This window comes from Schistocerca piceifrons, chromosome X (assembly GCF_021461385.2).
Source record: "Schistocerca piceifrons isolate TAMUIC-IGC-003096 chromosome X, iqSchPice1.1, whole genome shotgun sequence".
Lineage (NCBI taxonomy): Eukaryota > Metazoa > Arthropoda > Insecta > Orthoptera > Acrididae > Schistocerca > Schistocerca piceifrons.
The window spans coordinates 209,103,664-209,126,734 of NC_060149.1; the positions used below are offsets into that span (position 1 = coordinate 209,103,664).

The window sequence follows — 23,071 nt, forward strand, 5'->3', positions numbered from 1 at the left end:
TCAGCCAATGCATTGCCCTTTTATATCATGTGTATGGGATACTACTGCCACTTGTATATGTGCATATCACTGTATCATGACTTTTGTCATCTCAGTGCAAATCCAAGCACATGAGACACATCATCATTGCCAGATACTGCACCCCACTGTCTTTGTGGGGCAACAAATTTAAACATATTATCTGTAGTCAACTTTTGTACATCAAAAAAACCTAATACTGTGTCATTGTTGATGCCATCTCCATAGTAAATAAATGAACTGCACTGACTATGGTCTCACTGCCATACAACACTACATCTCTCAATATCAAACTGACTCCTAACTCACAATCTCCTTCCTCTTAACCGTGACAAATTATATTTTCAGCCACAATGGATATTTTTTTGACTGTGTCACAAACAAACAAACCTACGGAGCTGTCACATGCACTCTAATGGTACTGCACTAGGCAGACCAGTTCCTGTTTTGAGGAATCCTTTCTGGTCAGCTATAATCTCACACTATCACCTGGTTCAGGCTCACTGGTGACATAAATATGATTTGTACAACATACTCAGAAGTTGAAGGCAGTTCCTGCTCAAAAGGTGGAGCTCCCAAACATCAGAAAAATTATTTGAGGGCCACACGTATTTAGAAGGGCTCTTTTAGATTTTTATTTGTTGGTTGATGCTTTATTTGAAGTAACATATTATCTCCCACTCATTTAATCCATTCTTCCTTGCTCATGGAGTTACTTTGTTCAATCAATCTCTATCTCACTGAAGATTCCACAAAAACCACTGTTTACATCACAAGCAGCAATTACCAACAGCACCTCTACTTCAACAACTCCATTACAAACTGGGGCAGGGGTTGAGGGGGGTGGGGACGGGGGTGGGAGAGGGATATTAGGGTTTTAATGTACCATCAGTGATAAGGTCATTCGAGACAGTGCATAACCACAGATTTGACATGGATGGGAAAGGGAGTCGGCAACGCCCTTTTCCAAATGGAATAGTTTGTCATTTGCCTCAAACAATTTAAGGAAACCACACAAAGCACATCTGGATAGCCATCCTCAGATCTGAATCCCAGCCCTCCTGAATGTGAATTCAGTGTATTATCACCATGCCATCCTTACACTGTAGAGGTAAGAAACACATCTCCTGTACTTCCACATACATCCTATATTCCTTGCAGTGGGTATTAACCAGGCACCATATCTCCTGTCATGACATGGACTACCTATAATTATAAGAGGAAGATTGCATTGCGAAGTGCAATGTCCTTTGGTAGAGGTACAAGAAGTATAGAGAGCCACTGGACAAAGTGGTTGGTGGCTTTGATATAGCAATACAGGCTGGTGGCAGTAGGTTGAAGGTGCTATTCAACAAAAATGGAAGGATATGAGTCCCTTCAAGAAAGAGCAGAAGTTTGGCTAGGCCAAGGATTAGGAAAGTAATGGGAATGAACTATCAAAGGAAACATCTCAGCATTCATATTAATCGATTTGGTGAAACCAGAGAAAACTTACATCTGTATGGCTGCATAAGTGTTTGAAACTCAGTCGTCCTAAATGTTAGTCTACAAAGCTCAATCAGTGACTCATATCAATCAGTTTGTTCCAGAAAGGAAGAGTCTATTTCAGTGCAGGAGCAGTAGTCAGCCATAATGGGAATCTTGGGCAAATGGCGGGAGTGGTACTACAGAAAAGGAAATAAATGGTTAGTATTTGACACAATAAGTGAGAAGATTATTAGAGATGGAGCACAAGCTCAGATGGTGAGGCAAATTGCCCATAGTCTTTCCGAAGAAACCATCCCAATAAAACCACAGAAATCTTAATATGGATGGCTGCACAGGGATACTTTCCTACTCTTCTCTAGTTCAGGTATACGATGCCTTAAACATATTTGCTGCAGTTGAAGCTTATAAGCATTTCTGTGTGTGTTGACAGGTATATTATTCTGTGTTATTCTGTCTTGTTTTGCAGCTGTGTACACATTTATACAAGCAATGAAGTCACAGGGAACATTTTTGTGCCTATAGTAATTTTTTCTTGTGTTTGTTTGTGATGTACATAGTTTGGAATGGTGGCCAATCTACCAGCATTTGGGACCTTCCAATCTGAAAAACATTAAGAAGAATGAAAAACTTTCTGTCAATCAGTTACTGAATGTAGACAAGATTATGATGATGAGTTCAGAATAAAAAGTAAGAGGAGGATGGCAAGAATCTTGAGAACGCAGAAACTTGGTATAGTGATGATAGTATGGAAGCTGAACTTCCAAGCAGAAGCAGAAAATACAGACAACAATGATGATGAAATTGATTATGATCGAAAATTTACGCTGTCAGAAGCAAACAAACCAGGAGAGACTTTACAATTTCATCTTTTTAAAAAACAAAATCATTTACATATTCATCCAATTGGTAATAAACCAATAGATTTTTTTAGGCTTCTAGCTAGAGATGACACACTTCACTTTATAGTTGATGAAACAAACAGCAGCGATGTGAATATATTTCTGAGCAAAAACAGAAAGTGCAAGTCTAAGATTTGTAACTGGAAATCAGTCTATATAGAATAAATACTTGTCTTTGTGGTATTTGATTATGTATGCGTAACACTGAATCTGTCTAATTACAAGAATAAAGGAAGAAATATATGCTGTTTGAAAACAATGGAATAATGGAGAGTACAAGGAGAGAAAGATGTGCGATCATGTTACAGTCATTCCATTTTGCTCAAAATCCAGTCAGAATATGCAAAACCCCATGAACATCTATATAAAGTATGAGCTATATATATTACTTCAGTGACAGAATGTGTCTGATGTATTGGCAAGGAAACACTTATCTTTACATGTATCAATGATTCTTTCGAGGTGGAGATTGCAATTTCGGAAATACACTTCCTGGCAAAAAAAAAGCGACACAGTGAGAATGGGAGGAGGAAACAAACTGAAACTTCGTGGGCTGGAACAGTACGTGATGTTATTTCAATGATTGCAACACTGATTCAAATTTATGAAACGCTATGCAGTATGAGCCCACTTATCAGTATGCTGCTGCACCCCCTTGGTCTGGATGCATGCTCTGATTCAGCTAGGAAGGGTTTCGTAAAGGTGTTGTACCCTCTCCCAAGACAAGTTGGCCCACAACTGTTTAACTGCTCCTTGATATCCTACAACAGGCATTGGTATGGAGTTGACTTCCAAGCTAGTCCCACCTACATTCTATTTAAGGGGGGGGGGGGCGGGGGGGGGGGCAGATCTGGGCATCTTGCTGGCCATGGGAGTGCCTCAACATTAAGCAGACAGTTCACAGGGACAAGTGCCATGTGTGGACGAGCATAGTCCTGCTGGAAAATGGCACCACAATACTGTCACACAAGAGGTAACGCAGGAGGCCCCATGGTGTCTTTGACATGCTGTTGTGCATCAGAGTTCCCTCCATCACTATCAGCCATGATCTGAGGTTGTACCTGGAGGCTCCCTACAGCATGACAAAAAGAGTAACACTGTTGTGCCTCTCCAAAACATTAGAAGAGTAAGATCTCTCCCCAGATCACCACCACACTCCCCAATGTTGGGCATCCAGGGCAGCGCAGAACAGTGATTCATTGCTGAGCATGACACGTTCATCAGCAGTCAATGCTTCCAAATCAAAACAACACTTCAAATGCAGCCATTTGTGTTGTGCCTACACGTGTGATCATAATTCCCCAGTCACGCTGATGCTGGTCTCTGATCAGTGGTGTGGGATGACACAGAATGTTGCAGGTAGTCCATTACTATTTTTTTTTCTTTTTTTTTTATGGCAGGCACAGATTTGAAGGTGTTACAATGTGCTGGGTGCACAATATGGCGATCCTCCCTTCCGGTAGTCATACATTGGCAACCAGAACCTTGATGAGTATCAATGCCCTCATATTCCTATACAGTCCAACATTGGGCAACTGTTACATTTGAATAACCCATAAATCAGGATACTGTACAACTCCACCAGCCAGCCAAAAAGGAGATCCACAATGATATCCCTTTTCAGACTCGTCAGGTGCTGATAAAGCTGACTCACACGAATATGCACCACCTCCGTGTCCTTCACAGTGATCACTTATCATCTGACAATGCTCGCAACTCTTACACACCTTACCAGGCCTGGTAACAACACCAAACATTAACAGTATGGTATTGAGACATGGGGTGGGGCACCAGCTGTCTATACAGAAAGGCTCTTCAGACTACAAAAAAAGGCAGTAAGACTGGTAGCTAAAGTAAATACCAGATAACGTTGTCGCGAAATCTTCAGAAATAATACAATACTAACTACATACTCTATTTTCATCCTGCAGGCAATAATGTTTGTGGAACAAAATCCAGAATGCAATGTAACAAACAGTAACGCACACAGAATTGCCATTAAAAAAAAGCTACAGACAGCAGTCCATACACAATAGGAACAATATTTTATGACAGACTATCTTCTGACCACAAGATAGCTAATTTAAACACCTTAAAGAATAAACTTAAGTTTTTGTTAATAGAGACAAGCTGTTATTCAGTAGAAGATTTCAAGTTGTACTATCGCTTTCCAAAACAGTGTATACAGCATAATATATACTTTCACTAATGAAATATTAAATGCTCTGAGTAACCGGAAGTCACCCATTGGGATTTTTTGTGATCTCTCAAAGGCTTTTGATTGTGTAAAACATGGAATACATGTAGATAAGCTCAAGCACTATGGTATGAATGGACAGCACTCAAATGGTTTAAATCATACCTAACTGGAAGAGTGCAGAAAGCTGAAATAAGCAGTGCACATAATACACAAAAAAATTGGTGATTTCTCAAACTGGGGAACAATCAAGGATGGGGTGCCACAAGGTTCGGTCTTGGATCCTCTGCTGTTCTTAATATATATCAATGACTTGCCATTCTATATTCATGAAGATGCAAAGCTGGTACTTTTTGCTGATGATACAAGTATAGCTATCACACACAACAGACAAGAATTAACTGATGAAATTGTACACGACGTTTTTCAGAAAATCATTAAGAGGTTCTCTGCAAATGGGCTCTCATTAAACTTTGACAAAACACAGTATATACAGTTCCACACAGTAAATGGAATGACACCATTAACTTTGGTCAGAAATCGGTAGCTGAGGCAGAATATTCAAAATTTCTAGGTGTATACATTGATGAGGGGTTGAACTGGAAAAAACACACTGAAGATCTGCTGAAACGTTTGAGTTCAGATACTTATGCTATTAGGGTCATTGCAAATTTTGATGATATACATCTCAGTAAATTAGCTTACCACACCTATTTTCAGTCTCTGCTTTCGTACGGCATCATATTCTGGGGTAACTCATCATTGAGTAAAAGAGTGTTCATTGCACAAAAGCGCGTAATCAGAATAATTGCTGGAGCTCATCCAAGATCATCCTGCAGACACTTATTTAAAGAGCTAGGGATCTTCACTGTAGCCTCACAATATATGTATTCACTTATGAAATTTGTTATTAACAATCGGAACAAATTCAAAAGTAATAGCAGTGTACATGGCGACAACACTAGGAGAAAGGATGATCTTCACTACTCAAGGTTAAATCTAACTTTGGCTCAGAAGGGGGTAAATTATGCTGCCACAAAAGTCTTTGGTTATTTGCCTAAGAGCATCAAAAGTCTGACAGACAGCCATATAGCATTTAAAAGGAAATTAAAAGTGTGGTGTCACCGCCAGACACCACACTTGCTAGGTGGTAGCTTAAATCGGCCGCGGTCCGTTTAGTACATGTCGGACCCGCGTGTCGCCACTGTGTGATCGCAGACGGAGCGCCACCACAAGGCGGGTCTCGAGATACGGAAGAGCACTCGCCCAGTTGTACGGACGACATTGCTAGCAACAATACGGACGAAGCCTTCCTCTCATTTGCTGAGAGACAGTTAGAATAGCCTTCTGCTAAGTCCATGGCTACGACCTAGCAAGGCGCCATTAGCCTTACCTAGTTTGAGAGTTATCGTATAAATGTCTCAAGAAGAACGTTGTAAACCAACAAAGAATAAAGTTAAGTATATTCCAAAGCTACGTATTTTTTTTATAGCAGTCATAACGTATCCTGTTCCAGACTTGACGCCAGTCGGCGTGTGTGTACGCGTGCCTTTCGGCTCCCTTCTCAGTGTGGCGTAGCTAGCTTGTTACGCCACAACAGAAAGAATTTCTGAACGGCAACTACTCCTACTCATTAGATAAATTTTTGGATATATACTACTGGGCATTCAAATTGCTACACCAAGAAGAAATGCAGATGATAAACGGATATTCATTGGACAAATATATTATACTAGAACTGACATGTGATTACATTTTCACGCAATTTGGGTGCATAGACCCTGAGAAATCAGTACCCAGAACAACCACCTCTGGCCGTAATAACACCCTTGATACGCCTGGGCATTGAGTCAAACAGAGCTTGGATGGCGTGTACAAGTACAGCTGCCCATGCAGCTTCAACACTATACCACAGCTCAATAAGAGTAGTGACTGGCGTATTGTGATGAGCCAGTTGCTCGGCCACCATTGACCAGACGTTTTCAATTGGTGAGAGACCATGAAAATGTGCTGGCCAGGGCAGCAGTCAAACATTTTCTGTATCCAGAAAGGCCCGCACAGGACCTGCAACATGCGGTCATGCATTATCCTGCTGAAATGTAGGGTTTCGCAGGGATCGAATGAAGGGTAGAGCCACGGGTCGTAACACGTCTGAAATGTAACGTCCACTGTTCAAAGTGCCGTCAATGCGAACAAGAGGTGACCAAGAAGTGTAACCAATGGCACCCCATGCCATCAACGCCGGGTGATACGCCAGTATGACGATGATGAATACACGCTTCCAATGTGCGTTCACCGCTATGTCGCCAAACACGGATGCGACCATTATGATGCTGTACACAGAACCTGGATTCATCCGAAAAAATGACGATTTTGCCATTCGAGCACCCAGGTTTGTCGCCGAGTACACCATCGCAGGCGCTCCTGTCTGTAATGCAGCGTCAAGGGTAACCACAGCCATGGTCTCCGAGCTGATAGTCCATGCTGCTGCAAACATTGTCTAACCGTTCGTGCAGATGGTTGTTGTCTTGCAAACATCCCCATCTGTTGACTCAGGGATTGAGACATGGCTGCATGATCCGTTACAGCCATGCCCGTCATCTCGACTGCTAGCGATACGAGGCCGTTGGGATCCAGCACGGCGTTCCGTATTACCCTCCTGAACCCACTGATTCCATATTCTGCCAACAGTCATTGGATCTCGATCAACGCAAGCAGCAATGTCGCGATACGATAAACCGCAATCGCAATAGGCTACAATCCGACCTTTATCAAAGTCGTAAACATGATGTACACATTTCTCCTCCTTATACGAGACATCACAACAACGTGTCACCAGGCAATGCTGGTCAACTGCTGTGTATGAGAAATCGATTGGAAACTTTCCTCATGTCAGCACATTGTAGGTGTCGCCACCAGCGCCAACCTTGTGTGAATGCTCTGAAAAGCTTATCATTTGCATATCACAGCATCTTCTTCCCGTTGGTTAAATTTCGCATCTGTAGCACGTCATCTTCGTGGTGTAGCAATTTTAACGGCCAGTAGTGTAGTAAGTGGGTAATTTCCCCACCCCCCACCCAAAAAAAAAAATTAAAAATATTAAGTGTCATGTAATATTTTGTGTAATGTAACATCTTGGATACACCCCTTTTATTAACCTGATACGTTCCACATCATTATGAAGTGCGTAGTCATGATCTATGGAACAAGTACTAATCTAATCTTTGTTTTTCGCATCAACAACAAAATATCTGATCTTCACACACTATGTCAATATACACATTTATATTTTGAGTTGTAATATCTCTCTGTAAAACAGTGTATATAGCATAAGTTTGTTTTTGCAACAACAAAAATTTATGACTTTCATTATTTAAATCAGCAAGTGCACTTATGTATGTTAGCTAAACTTTTGTATATGTGAACTAAAGTCTATAACAATGTCCAAAAACTGATTGTTCATGAACAGCGAACAAACAAACAACACTAATGCACTTTGATGACTGTTCTATCCATCATAGAAAATTGCAACTCGAATCAATTACAAACCCACCAATGGTGTGAAGGTGTATGACATTACACTGACCATGTCTTCCAGTGTTTCACTTTTTCTTTTTTTTCTCAGACAGTGTATATCCAAAACAAAAGACACAAATATGCCATTGAGATAAATATACTGAATAGCCCAGGTGGTTTTATAAATGAGTGTGTTACATACAGAAGGATGCTTGATAATAAGGGGGAAAATGTGATGCCAAAGTGGTCATTTTAAGTTTGTTGGAGGAGAATCTGCATGTTGGCCATCATATTTTGATGGATAATTATTGCCATGGCTTTGTTTAACTATTTTAAAAATGAAAACACACTACACTAGCTGCAGTGCAACACTATGTTTCATATTATTAGTTATCCGGTACAAATTGTGTGTGGTTAAAAGAACATTGTACAAGAGGGACCAACTGAATGGGGCAGTGCAGTTGTTGAGACACTGATGCCATATTTAGCAGGATGGAGTTCGCGCTGTCTGGCCATCCTGATTTAGGTTTCACAGAGTTTTCCTAAATAATCTCAGGCAAATGCCAGGATGATTACTTCAGGTAGTCCATGGCCAACCAGCTGCCATATCCTTGTAAAACCAAACCTATATATTCTATGAGTATGTGTATATGAGCTATGGAGTTTCACGGTGATACAATGACAAATCCTACGTCATTGTGAGATGATCCCTGCATAAATAAATAAGAGAAACACCCATTAAGAAACTGTATCTGCAAAACTGGTGAACAGTAATAAAAATTATCATATTGACTATGCATGATAAGAAAACAGAACAATGGATGAGATGCTAACCACACTTCCACAGAATTTCTGTATACTATGGAACAGTTACTGAATATACATAAGCAAAGAACCTCAAATTGCTGTTAGTTGTCAACTACAATGCAATTTTTTCTGGGAGTTAGAGGCAGAACCAGGTGGTGTTTTATTCGTGTGAATGAAAGACCATTAGCTGACCTAAGAAATTTTTTTTCACTCAAGCTGGCATTCTATTTTTTCACTTGAAATTACCAGTATAACAAATACTCTGAGAGGAAGACTGTGATTTATGAATAAAGAATAAAAATAATAAAGTGACTACCTATACAAACGGAAATCCCAAAATTTATGAAAAAGACACCTCATAACAAAAAACACATTCAGCAAAACCAGGAACAAACTAATGGGAAAAAATGTCATTAGGAGGCTAGATATAAAAAGTGTCCCAAACAGTCCTAGTGTACTGACAACACAAGTAGACAGATTGTCCAGACAACACTGAATTTTGTTTGTACTGCTGTACAATTATACATGATTAGCAAATGCTTTGTATTACAATGTGAATTCTTAATATTTCCTGAGATATCTGTTCTTTCATACATACTTCTCATTTGATGAGTGTTTTTAAGGTTTCAAAGCCTAATGTTTATTCTTCGAAAGAGAGACATTTGTTGTTTGAACGTATTTTCTTTTCACTGACAACAGATCATAAGTATTGGCAGAATTGTTTTAAATAATGCTTTGAATATTTATAACTCTCAGCCAGTGTTTAGGATTTATCATGCAAGCCTAGTGCAGCTGACAATTGTATGTGTTTTTGCATCTAGCAACCCTACTGTGTGCAAATTATATTAGCTGTCCCTCTTATACAATACATGAACTTCACAATTCTACACAAGTATTATTTCAGCTTGCAGTTCATGCATGATTACAAGCACAGGTCTCATGGGTGAGTGACTTCCACTGATGCCTCCAGTGGCTTTATGAACACCTTTCGTTCAAGGTTCAATTCTTCCAGACTAAAGTAAGTTCAAGTGAGAAACATGAAGAAAGGAAGATTAAGGTTATGCACTCCATAAACAACAAGGCATTGGAGATGGAGCTCCAATGAGGTGACTTAATTGGCCATGTCCTTTCACGGGAACTATCCTGGCATTTGCCTTGAAAATCGCTTAACATCTAAATCTGGATGGCAAGATGGGAATTTGAATCACTGCCCTCAAGTCCAGTGTCTTACCACCTCAATTGGTAAGTGACCAAAATGAGAAACTAATGCCTAGAAAACTTTTTTTCCTTGACAGAATAATTGAAGCAAATGGTTGATGCCACTACTGGTAGATTCAACAAATTTTTAGGATCCGACTGGTGGCCATAACTAAAATTTGTATACTTCACAATTCTGTATACTTACCAATTAAGGTGGTAAGACACTGGACTTGAGGGCAGTGATTCAAATTCCTATCTTGCCATCCAGATTTAGATGTTCAGAGATTTTCAAGGCAAATGCCGGGATAGTTCCCATGAAAGGACATGGCCAATTAAGTTCCCTCATTTGAGCTCCATCTCCAATGCCTTGTCATTTATGGAGTGCATAACCTTAATCTTCCTTTCTACACTGTACTACCTAATCCAGGTACAGATGGTTCAGAGTTTGGAGTTTTGACAATAATCCATAGGTATTGCTAATTATAACTGTGCCAAAATGGAAATGAACATTTCAGCTCATAATAAAACAAGGTTAAACCAACTCAACTTAAATATGTGCACGATACTACTTGCACATTATGTTGTTTTAATGGCCTACTAAAGATGTTCAAAGTTTGAAGTAACTCTGTGATCCCAACCCCGTGGCCTCCCCTTGTTAGTACTTCTTGAGCAATGTTGCTATGGTGGCAGGAAGCAGCTCTTTCCATTAGCTGAGGTTTCATAAGGGAAAATACCAAGTATTTCAAGAAAATCCTTTTTTTTCTGTTTTTCGGATTTATCACATTTGCATGAAAAACGATATGAGTACAGATTACTGATTCCTTCCATATCCATTAGAGCATATATGCATAATTGAAAGTACTAAAACTGTCTTATTGTTGTTATTATTATTATACATATGAAACTAATGTCATACCATTTTGGAAACCAAATAGAGAGGAATGCATAGCCCCACCATTCTCAGACAAAAATTGTTGTGGGATATAGCATTTGTTTTTTCTCAAGGTACCGATGCATATTAGCCGCTTTTTTAACAAGAGTCTTCAACGTAACAGGCCTACCTACAACATCAAAGGGAGAGAAGCATTGTTTGGTCTTGTAGATTGTTTCCCACAATACACTTCAATATGCTAAAACAAAAAATCTCTATCCCGTGCTTCACCAATTCGTGCAGGATACACTGAACAAAAGAACAACATTCCCGGAAAGCTTGCACCTTCTCATCTATCAAAAATATGCCTACCCTGTAAGTGATCTTGCAGTTCATCAAAAAGTCATTTAATATTTGCCTTATTTTAGCAAGTTTATCAGTTACTCTTCTTTCTTGTCTTGTGCCCTTGTCATCAAAATGGATACAACACAAAAGGAACAAAAATCTTCTGTAGCTCACCACAGCTCTTGTAATCTCAATCCTGTGTCATCTGCTGTCCACAGTTCAATGACACTGTGGTTTGTTTCTTTTGTTTCTTTAGTCTTGAAGAGGTACAGCAATCCAAACAATGCCATTATTTCTACTTTGTAGTTTCTTTAGTATCCCTTTCTCTGAAACTGTACACACACTTTCTTTCTTAGACTGAGTATCTAAGTTTGTATATCTTAGTATTTTTTCAATCATTTCCAAGCTAAGTATTGTCCATAAAGCCTCGGTTTCACTTGTCACCCCTTTGCCACCATGTTTAGGTGCAGGAAATATATTTACAATATTCTTTCTTTTTGTTTTTTTTTTTCATTCTTTGTCACATTAGCACACATTTCATTCCATTTACATGTTTTATCCCCTCCAATAAAAATATCACAAGTGGAGAGTGAATATTCACGGTCATCATCTGAATCATGTTCTTGTTCAGAATCTGAACTGTGGTCACTTTGTGTGATAAGTGCCTCTTCTTCCCCCACAGCTATGATAAAACATGTAAATGGAATGAAATGTGTGCTAATCTGACAAAAAATGAAAAAAAACACAAGAAAGACTATCGTAAATATATTTCCTGGACCTAAACATGGTGCCAAAAGGGTGACAAGTGAAACCGAGGCTTTATGGACAATACTTAGTATGGCAATGACTGACAAAATAATAAGATAAACAATCTTAGATACTCAGTCTAAGAAAGAAAGTGTACAGTTTCAAGAGAAAGGGATACTAAAGAAACTACAAAGTGGAAATAATGGCATTGTTTGGATTGCTGTACCTCTTCAGGACTAAAAAAGCAAACCACATTGTCACATGACACAGGATTGAGATTACAAGAACTGTGATAAGCAACAGAAGATTTTTGTTCCTTTTGTGTTGTATCTGTTTTAATGACAGGGCACAAGACAAGAAAGAAGAGTAACTGATAAACTTGCTACAGTAAGGTCTTTTCCATTCTTTGCTTCAGTCACTGATTATGTACATGTCATCTGCCATTTTTCAATGATTTTACAAAAGCCTCAAGTGATTTTCACACTTGGTCTCTTTTCTAATCTTGGCAGGTAACTTTTGTCTGGTGCATCTGAAGATATTCTAAATTTCATTGTTATGATGTATAGGTGGACTACGTACAAACAAGTATTGCTGAGTGGAGGTATCATACAACACTCAGTGCCAACATGAAGTATTCTATCTGTTTTAAACTACAGACAAAGCATTTTTCTTTGACAAAAATTTCATATGTCGAACTGATAAGACTGGCCTCAAAACAGGCAGGTGCCATACTTGGTGAAAATATGTTTATTGGTGGTGAAAATGAAACATGAAGATGGATAAATACTTTTAACAGTGACTACTGGTTTCACAGTACTGCCGCATGTACTCAGGGGGTGAAATACTAATTACTTCTAGTGTTTTGCTGCACACTCAATAAATGTACTCTTAATGAGTATCGCAACAGCATAATTTATGTTATGATAATGACTGGGCACTGAGAATATTTGATTGTCCTGTTTGTAATGAGGAAACAGAGATGTTTTGTTGAAAATGAGTAGAGCATTAAATACAGAGCAAGCTGTCTTCCTTAGGGCTGACTGACTACAATAAGCACAGTGTCATAAGCACGGTTGTAGTTTAGTTGGTGGATTAGTTCACACTGACTTTATTTGTTATGATCCTTTAGTAATATCACTTGTTAATTCTTTCTTGTATGCAGGCCTACACAGATCACTTTTTTTCACTTCCTTTCCTTCAACACAAATGAAATAAAATCAGAGCATGAGAAAGTAATATCTCTGTTGCATTACACTCACAAACAAAACCAAACAAACTTCAAAGAAACAGAACACACATATTTTCATAATAAAATAGTTGCAAGAATATGCAGCAAATGAAGCTTCCTCATACAGAGAAGATTAAAAGTAAAATACTATACACCTTAGGTGCAGGGTGAATTTGTCTCAATCATTATGAAGAGATGCAATAATTAAAATTTTACTGCAGTATACTACCTTTTACAGCCATTCTCAAATTAAGTATATCTTTGTATCATGTCAACAATGGCTACAACATAAGAGATAAATTTGGCATTTTGTTGAATGTTGGGGAAACATGGCACATAATGAACTAAAGCACATAATTAATTAAACATACTGTTAGAAAATATGTAAAGACAGATTTGATCTGGTTACAAAGTTAGGACAGATGCCGTGCATGCCTGGAAGTAAAATGGAATAAAAGATTCATTTGTCACAATATTAACACTCACACAACTGTTCCATCGGAAGAGCTTGGAACGGACACAGAAATTTTAATTCCACTTTCTATAGACTGTTCATTTAATATTGCCATATTCCTCTGAATCTCTGCTTCACTTTTAGGAGCATTTATGGCAGCTGAACCAAGATATGTTACTCCATTAAAAATAGTACACTCCTGTTGCACATCTGGAACTGAAAAATTGCTGGTTAAATGAGTAGATCTTTTAGTAGCTGCATTACTACACTAGCACAAACAAGGAAACAATCTCTTAAATATACATCTATTTCATATTCAACACAAAAGTGGTGGAGGAATCAATTATACACACACACATTATATAACATAGCCAAAAAGAGTTTTTCTTCATGAAAAGAAAATGTTAAAACTATTGCAGCTAATTGTACAAACATCATTACAACTGGAAAAACTTTTAAACCTTCCTTCATACATCAATATTTCAGTCAAAGTTTATTTGTTACATTTATTCACTTTTTTATCTCATTAGTGCCTGCTATCCACTCACCTCTGAGTTCCAAAAGCCAACTATAATTGAATATTCCCCCCTTGACAAGTTTCATTGGCAGTACGAGAAATTAGCCTTTCCATAAAATATAATTTTTGCATGTTTACTGGTTTCACAACAGTGGGCAATGGATAGTTTGAAAAATTTGTGTCTCCATTATTTTTCTTCAATGAGAAGAACCAAGAGAAATTACTATTTGTCACTAACAGTTTTCTATTCACTAAACTTTTACACACAGTCAAAAACAATATTAGATGTTTCTAGCATAGTAAAAGATGCACTGCATAATGACTATGATACTGTTTCATTAAGCAGTGGAGTGGATGTTTCAGAAAATCTAAGGTAGATGCACATAAATAAGGACCAGTATCAATTTTTAACTACTTAAATGCATTAAAAACACTATTGTTTGTTTGCTGGTGCATGTCTGCAGTAATAATTCAATTTGCATTTCCCATGGCACAATACTGTAGCATGCAACTACAAAAGCCAAAACAAAATGGCACAGTCTGTTGATAAAGTAGATTGTCATTCAGTAATTGATCTTTGGCAGACGTGGACATGTTACAGCTGTGTCAAGCCAACGTAGACAGATAAAGAAGTCATCTGGATTGGCATGCCACAGCTGCAACATTTCCACTGCTGTCGAAAATGAATTACTGCACGAAACTAAACTTTACCAAAGGTGTGTCATTTTGTTTGAGCTCCCCTGGCAGTGTGCTATGGTACTGTGGTGCGGGGATTTCAAAGTGTATTACACCTGTATACATATACTGTCAAACAAAAACAAAATAACTTCCGGTACAAACATTTATATTTTCATTGTGATGGTTAAAACTTTTTAACTACCTTTTGTAAACAGCAGACTGGAGTAAAAAACTGGGCTTTGAGGTGCTTCGAACTATTTGAAAGCTTACATCCCTTCACTGAATGTATTTTTAAACAGCATTGAAACATATACCTTTTGTATGTAGGCTCTCTCTGCACTCCTCCCCCTTTCCCACTTTCTTTCCACTATATAAACACAGTATGTAAATGTGACTCAAAGGACAATCACTAGGAGTGTATGTGTGCTGATAGATCAGTGCCTAATAGCAACTGCAGTTTCCCAATTTAATATAGAGGAGACAACATACACACTGTTAGCTAGGCTTGTGTTTATTTAAGAAGGCATTTGACAAATATATGAGAGCCATAATGAAAGCAAAGAGCATAATCTTTAATCTTTGTTTTTTAGACAAACAAAGTACGTCATATTAATCTATATATTTTGTGTCAGTTTTCAACATAGTCCCCATTTGTTTGCACACATTGTTCCTATCATTATACAAATTCAAAAATACACATGCAATAAAACTCTGTGCCAGTTTCCTGAAGACACTTATGCTCTGCTTATTGAACATCCTCCACTGTCTCATAGCAATGGCCTCACATCTGACAGAACCGAAAAGTAGGTAGTCAGAGGGTGTCAAGTCGGGATTGTAGGAAGGATGTGCAGGATTTTCCCACCCAAATGTCCTGCTCTTCTGTACAGTGACATGAGCAGTGCGAGGTCACGCATCATCCTGTTGCAGGTTGATTTCCCCATGGTGTTTATTGCACAGTGCACGACAGAACCTTGGAAGTGTCTGGATATAGTGAGCAGCATTTATAGCTAGTCAAAGTTCAAGAAAATCAATCAACTCTATCCTTGCTGCATTCCATGAAGACAGTTCAAGGGCAACTGCTATTAGGCTCATCTTGGATACCAGTGTTACCATCTTTGAAATTTTTCACCCAACACCGACTTCCACATCGCTGGCAAAGGGTCAGTAAAACTTTGAAACATATCTATTTTGCACGAGCTGTAAATAAATAGTTGCCACTATCAAAGTTCCAACCCTTGTAAATGGGCATTTGCCCAAAGCAGTTTTAAATTCCCAGAATCGGGCATTTATATAAAAAAGCACTTTTTAAAGTTTTTCATAATTTAGCAATTAAAATAAGGGATGGAACAATACTGCTGATATTAAAAGTTAGTAAATGTTTACACTTACACATACGTATGTTATTCAGTGCCTCTATTATTAAGAATGAAAGGAAAGAAGAGAGAATCTTTTTTTTTACAAGCATTCTAACTCGCAGTACCAATGATGGTTGCATGTTGCTGACAGCAGCTTATCATGTACGATGTCCTTTCTCTTTTTACCCGTTCTACTCTTCACACACACATACACACACTGGGTAGAACAGCTGTGTAGTGGTAAGCCGGTATGAAAAAAACATTATCCTTGGGTCATCGCTTTGTAACATAACACACTTTATAATCCATGTTAGATTTCTGAATAATCTTGAAGAATGATTATTAACAACAAAATTATTACTGAATGTATTAAACAGCTGGCATGTGCTTCTTGGTGATAAATGCTTTCTTAAATGTTAAATTGTTTTCAGTGAAAAAAATGCTTTGGTGTCAGATGTAGTGACATTTGAGACACACTATTTTTAGTGTTCTATTCTACTTCTTTCTTTATCTACTTTCAAATGATTGCACTGCTGTGAAGATAAAATGAGAACACATACACAAAAAAGATTTAATAACAAAGAATTGATGAACAAGATGCTGGAATTGTTTGATTCCAATACTTGTCAATTCCCAGAGAATCGGCGATTCTTGGAATAGTGGAATCGGAACATGACACTTTCCTAATTAAAATCATTATGGATAAACTTTCGTCCTCTTAATTTTTTGCAGCAATATAGTATAAGTAAGAAAAACTACATAAGCGCTGGTTGCTTAATATAAACTACACTTTATTTCAAAAATTACTTTTAAACTTGCATATTGTTTTCTTTTTTTATCATACACTACTCCAAGAATTGACATTATTAAAGAAGTAAAAAGTTATTTTTACAGTCCAATTTAATTCCTCATATAACCCTCCCCTAACTCTCAAGCAACTTTTTAACTCTGTTACCCAACCACTTCAGAAGCAGTGTTGTAAAACAACTTTTCCAATACAAAATATCAGCTTAATTTTATTATAAGCACTGCTTATCAATTAATCTTTAAAATGCTTAAATGCCTGGGCATTTATGAATTGTGGGCATTTGCCCAGGCAATTATCCTGGGCATTTGCCTCAATTTATCAATGCCCAGGCATTTTGTACCACTATCTGGCGCCCATGTAGACTCTCCATAGTCACGTTCAAGTCTACGGTGAATTTCAGCAGCACATTTTCCCTCATTAATAAAGAATTCAATGACGGCATGCCACCAAAATGAAACATTGGTGTCAGCCATTTTGGATGAACAGTCTGTGATCACATTATAGATAATAATGAAGTCACAATAAGGAAACATGTGGTGTTAGCTTTGTAGATTACAATCCTACATTTGTTTTGTTAAATTGATGGAAATGGAATTTTAAAAATGGGTTGCTCATTACTTTCAGTACAGGCTTCATAAATAAAGCTCTTGAACTGTGACAGTACTGTGAAAATTAGCCAATATAAAATATTCTTGAAGAAATATAAGTTTGCTTAAATTCTTCAAAAAGCTGCAATAGTGATATCTGAAAATTAGGCGCACTGTACAGAGGCAAAAGGCAGGTCCCATAAAGTTACACAGGAAGTTTATGATAAAATGACTTGGTTTAATGCATTTTCTTGCTATGATCAACATAGCAGTTTTACTCCCAGCAATGCCTGCAGTGGCACAAGATTCCAGTGTTCAGTAAAAAATGGTTCAAATGGCTCTGAGCACTATGGGACTTAACATCTGAGGTCATCAGTCCCCTGGAACTTAGAACTATTTAAACCTAACCAACCTAAAGACATCACACACATCCATGCCCGAGGCAGGATTCGAACCTGCGACCGCAGCGGTCACGCAGTTCCAGACTGAAGCACCTAGAACTGCTCAGCCACAACAGCTGGCAGTGTTCAGTACAATGAGAAAACATCACTAAATACAAACATAATATAATTGAATCCAAATTTTTAAGCATATGGCTTCAGAATTAATTCTAATGGCACACACATATAAACAAAATAAATGGGACACTAAATAAAATATGTTAAATGATATGTTCTGGTCTACTCTATAAATAAGCTGTCACACTGTCTGAATCACCTACACTGCCCAATTTCACAGTATCCTATTATATGGAATTAGATTCTGGTGTATTACACTACCTAGTTCAGTCATTCTCTTAACTCAGAAAATAACTGTAAAATAAATGCAACATTCTTTCAAAGCTCTTTTTCAACACTCGTCAATCCTCCCAATTCACTGTACGTATTTACCAGAAATTTGTAAAGATGTTAGAAAAAATTTAACAGACTTAAATAAAACTTCAACATCCATGAGCATGATGGAATGCAAAAGATTCATGTCCCATCAGTGGTGACATTAGCTTATAAAATGTCCACTGCAGATGGCGCTATGCAAAATTTACAAAAGTAACCTTTTTTGTGTAAAACCCTATGCACATTCTTATTACATCACTGCTTCTATTCAATAGCAGAATTTTTAGAACATTTGAGAGAGAGAGAGAGAGAGAGAGAGAGAGAGAGAGAGAGAGAGAGAGAGAGAGAGAGAGAGAGTGAGTGTGTGTGTGTGTGTGTGTGTGGGAGGGGGGGGGGGGGGGAAACGGGGGAACTGTATCTCACAAACTGGAAAGACTTTATGGGTGAATAAATAAACATTGACATGAAGCAGTCATAGCCAGGATGTGACGAAATCGTGGGAAGACTGATATAGTGTGCACTTAGCCTTGTGAGGCAAAATGAGGAGTTACTTAGAAGCAGTTCCAAAAGGAAGATACCTGACAATGACTGGCAGAGTGGTGTGCTGAACACACACTCCTCCACACTACGTCCAGCTATGCTGCTGGTAGGGAATGGCATGGTGGTTGGATGGACCCAATTGGCCCTCCTGGAGCCAGAACGTGGAACTATACTTTCAACTTTTACTGACTGCCATTGCCTGCTTCATAACACTGTACACAAAACTACAGTAAAAGTTGCACAGTGGCTCCCTTACATCATTTGTAGCTGATGTACAATATATACACTAATATATACATAATATACACTGAAATACTGACCAGAGATATGTCTATTATGAACAACAGTTCTTCTGAATTTACTTCACAGTTTTAATTATTTATAATGAAATATGTGTTAAATAAGAAGTGAACAAAGACTTGAGCTATGCTACAGGTTGATTTGGCTGCCGCATTTATTTTGTATTCACATTTATTGGGTTTGATAACTCACAAATAAAGAATCACCATCCAATATTAATAACACCTTGGGCTACATTACAGATCAGTCTGTCTTGTCAACCAATATTGGGGGAGGGGGGGGGGGGGGCGGGAGCACTATCACCCACTCACCACAAAACTTTAGTCTTCCTGCTGCAAGATAATAAGTAAAGAGACATGCGCTGTCTTTACAGTCACGCTGATGTGGTCCATACATATTCCAGTTACAGTATAAAAGTCCTCATATGCTCAATATTTTTACTCAACTTAGAATATCGTCAGTCACCCACCATGGTAAAAATGGCAATCATTTATATAGGCCTACACAAGTACTGCACAAGTGCAAAATCAGTGTACTAGCCAACAATTATACTTATCTCACTCCGGGATCATCCATACAACAATCCTGAATTTCTACTTTTATGTGGTGATGTCTTCGTAATTCATAAGTGTGAATAAATGCTAATTATACAAGAATTATCTAATTTACATATGCACAGCACACTTTCTTAACATTCATTCAGGAGGGGAGGGGGGGGGGGGGAATGTTGCCGCAATGGTAAATTTATTTCAATACAAGGGGTGTTTACTACTACAAAATATGAGTAATTGTAGATTCCAGCTAGTGAAATTACATTTATAAATGTATCAACATTCATTGCACTTCTTAATAATAACGAACTCTGCTCACCATTTGTCAATTCTTCATTCTTCATGGTGTCTTCCTTCTCTACTTCATTTGATGGTGAGTTTGAAATGTCCGAGTCCTCATTATAAAATATGCTTTTGCCGACAATTTTAATAGCTTCTGCATCTGAGGACTGGGTAACAGCTGCATTATTTATACTATTTTCCATTTTCGGACTCTGGCAGTCTTCTGACAATACTTCTCTCAAATTTTTTCTTAAGTCATCAATGCTACCGTCATCTGCAATATGGAGCTGGGGTCTATTGATGGTATTCCCAGCTAAAATCTCATATTCTTCACTAGTAGTACCTGATTCGTACGACCTTACACTCAGGCTATCTTCCATACCTATATAAAACGAATTACCAGTGATGCAGCATGCATAAACGACTACTATCGCGATAAACAATTAAGTCTAACAATAAAGTTTTAATTTATTAGGTGTACTTAAATCACTTTAAATCCAAAGTGACAGAATGAACGGGAGGGGCGTGTTTCTGGATACATATACAAAAGCGCTGCCATTGCAAATTATTCGTTGCCATGTTCTGGCCATTACTTCAACATTCTAACCCTGGTATGCATTATTACTAAACACAACACTCAACGCTGAATCCATCATCTGTTAATCACATCTTAAACAATTGACATCTTCTGTCTCCCCACCTGTCAACAAACCACCCACATCAACTTAAGTCTATAATCTTTGCAACTGCATAGACTACCACAGAATCATGCGTCTAGCCGCAGCAGCAACGGAGACACTGGACCACTGAGGGTAAGGATAGATGTCGCTGCGACGGTCAGACAGTAATCACATTATGTAAATATTTGCTGTCTGCTCACGGTGCTGTAATTCTCGCGTAGTGGTAGTATTAAAAAAATCGAATTCATGGCTAAACGTGAGAAGTGATGACAGAGTTTCGCAAGTTTCAAAGCACACACATTGCCTGTTAAATGGTCCAACGAAAATTCTTGGTGTGATTAATTTCATTTGAACCAGCATATATCTTCTTAGCGTAGGAATGCTAACGGCTGTGAAAGAATTAAACTTTTCCCAATTTGTGGACACATATACGATAAGAAAAACACTCTATAACATTTGCAGCAACAGTTGATTTCTATAGAATGGAGAATTTGAGATAAGACAGTGTAACCTTCGAAAAATAAAAGACTCGATTAGTAAAAGAAACTAATTCTATATTTGTAAAGCTATGCGCTCCAAAAACTAAAGATGGCATCTATAAAGGAAACAGGTTACTAAACACTCATGCATGCCATTTTAAAGTACTGCTGAAGGGTATGGAACCCACACCAGATATTACTAATGGGGGTGTGGGAGTGACAAGTCGATAGTCGACAAGACACTGAGAGGATCTCTCAGTGTCTTGTCGACTATCGACTTGTCACTCCCACACAGCCCCCCCCCCCCCCCCCCCCCGCCGAAAGTGCGGAGCACCCCCCGGTATGGTGGGGTACTTAAACTTGTGTGGCCTTGTGATGCCATTTGGGCTGAAAAATGCGGCCCAGACATGGCAACGGTTCCTAGACAGCGTACTAAGAGGACTACCATATTGTTTCGCCTATTTAGACGATATTCTGGTGTTTTCGGAGAATGTTTCTGACCATCAGAAACACGTAAACGAGGTGCAAAGCAGGCTTAGTGCTCATGGAATTACACTTAACAAGTACAAGTGCGTGTTTGGGGAATCCGTTGTAACCTTCCTGGGTTATAAAGTGTCAGCTCAGGGCATTTTCCCACTGCCAGAGAAGCTGGAGTTGTTGCGTACCCTACCACGGCCTCAAACCTACCACGATCTCCGACGGTTCCTAGGGATGATAAATTTCTATCGTCGCCACCTCCCCGGAACAGCAGCAATCCAGACGCCACTGAACAATGCCTTGGCCGGACACAACAAAATTGGTAAGCGCCCACTCCCATGGACACCCGAGATGGACTCGGCTTTCGAGGTACTGCAAAACAGCCTTCACAACGCAGTGGGGCTTGCACACCCTGCACCAGGAGCTCAGCTAGCCATAGTAGTGGACGCAAGCCAAGTCGCAATCGGGGCAGCACTGCACCAGAGAGTGAAGGGTCATTGGCAGCCACTAAGTTTCTTCTCACAAAAACTACAGATGAGTCAAACTCGTTGGAGTGCATATGACGGGGAACTCCTCGCAATGTATGAAAGCGTCAGGCACTTCCGTCCCTTAGTTGAGGGCAGGCAATTCACCATATACACCGACCACAAACCTCTCGTGGCAGCTTTCTACAAAGTCAGCGATTCATGTTCCCCCCACCAGGCCCGCCATATAGAGTTTATATGCCAGTTTTCGACAGACGTGCGTCACATCCATGGTACCGAAAACATTGTGGCAGACTATTTCTCACGTATTAATGGGATAAGTCCAATGTTAGATTATTCCGAATTGGCAAGGGCTCAGGCTTCAGATGCGCAGCTGCTATCCTTGTTGGTGGACCCGTCCACTGGCCTACGTTTACAACTTGTGGACGTCCCCTGCAGCCCATGTAAGGTATGGTGCGACACCTCCACGGTTGGACCACGCCCATACATCACCCCCCAGTTCCGACGAAAGGTATTCGACAGCATTCACAACCTGGCACACCCGGGAACCAATGCCTCAGTGAAATTAGTGTCGGACCGTTTTGTGTGGCCTTCAATCAAGAAAGATACACGGGAGTGGGCCCGCAGCTGCTATCAGTGTCAACATAGAAAAGTGGGACGCCATGTTCACGCTCCAGTAGGACAATTCCCAAACCCAACAGCACGTTTTGGGCATGTACACATTGACTT

At 38.9% G+C, this 23,071-nt stretch overlaps 1 protein-coding gene across 1 annotated transcript in view; it reads right to left on the reverse strand.

Moving 5' to 3' along the window:
- The window catches only part of LOC124721618 (rab GTPase-activating protein 1-like), a 158,140-nt gene extending 137,224 nt beyond the window's left edge, over positions 1–20,916 (reverse strand). The window contains exons 1-2 of the mRNA XM_047246677.1: positions 20,259–20,916; positions 13,803–13,986 (exon numbers count right to left, since the gene is read on the reverse strand). Coding sequence (XP_047102633.1) covers positions 13,803–13,986; positions 20,259–20,601 — 527 coding nt within the window. The 5' untranslated portion in view covers positions 20,602–20,916. The remainder of the gene's footprint in view (positions 1–13,802; positions 13,987–20,258) is intronic.
- Between the last annotated feature and the right edge of the window lie 2,155 nt (positions 20,917–23,071).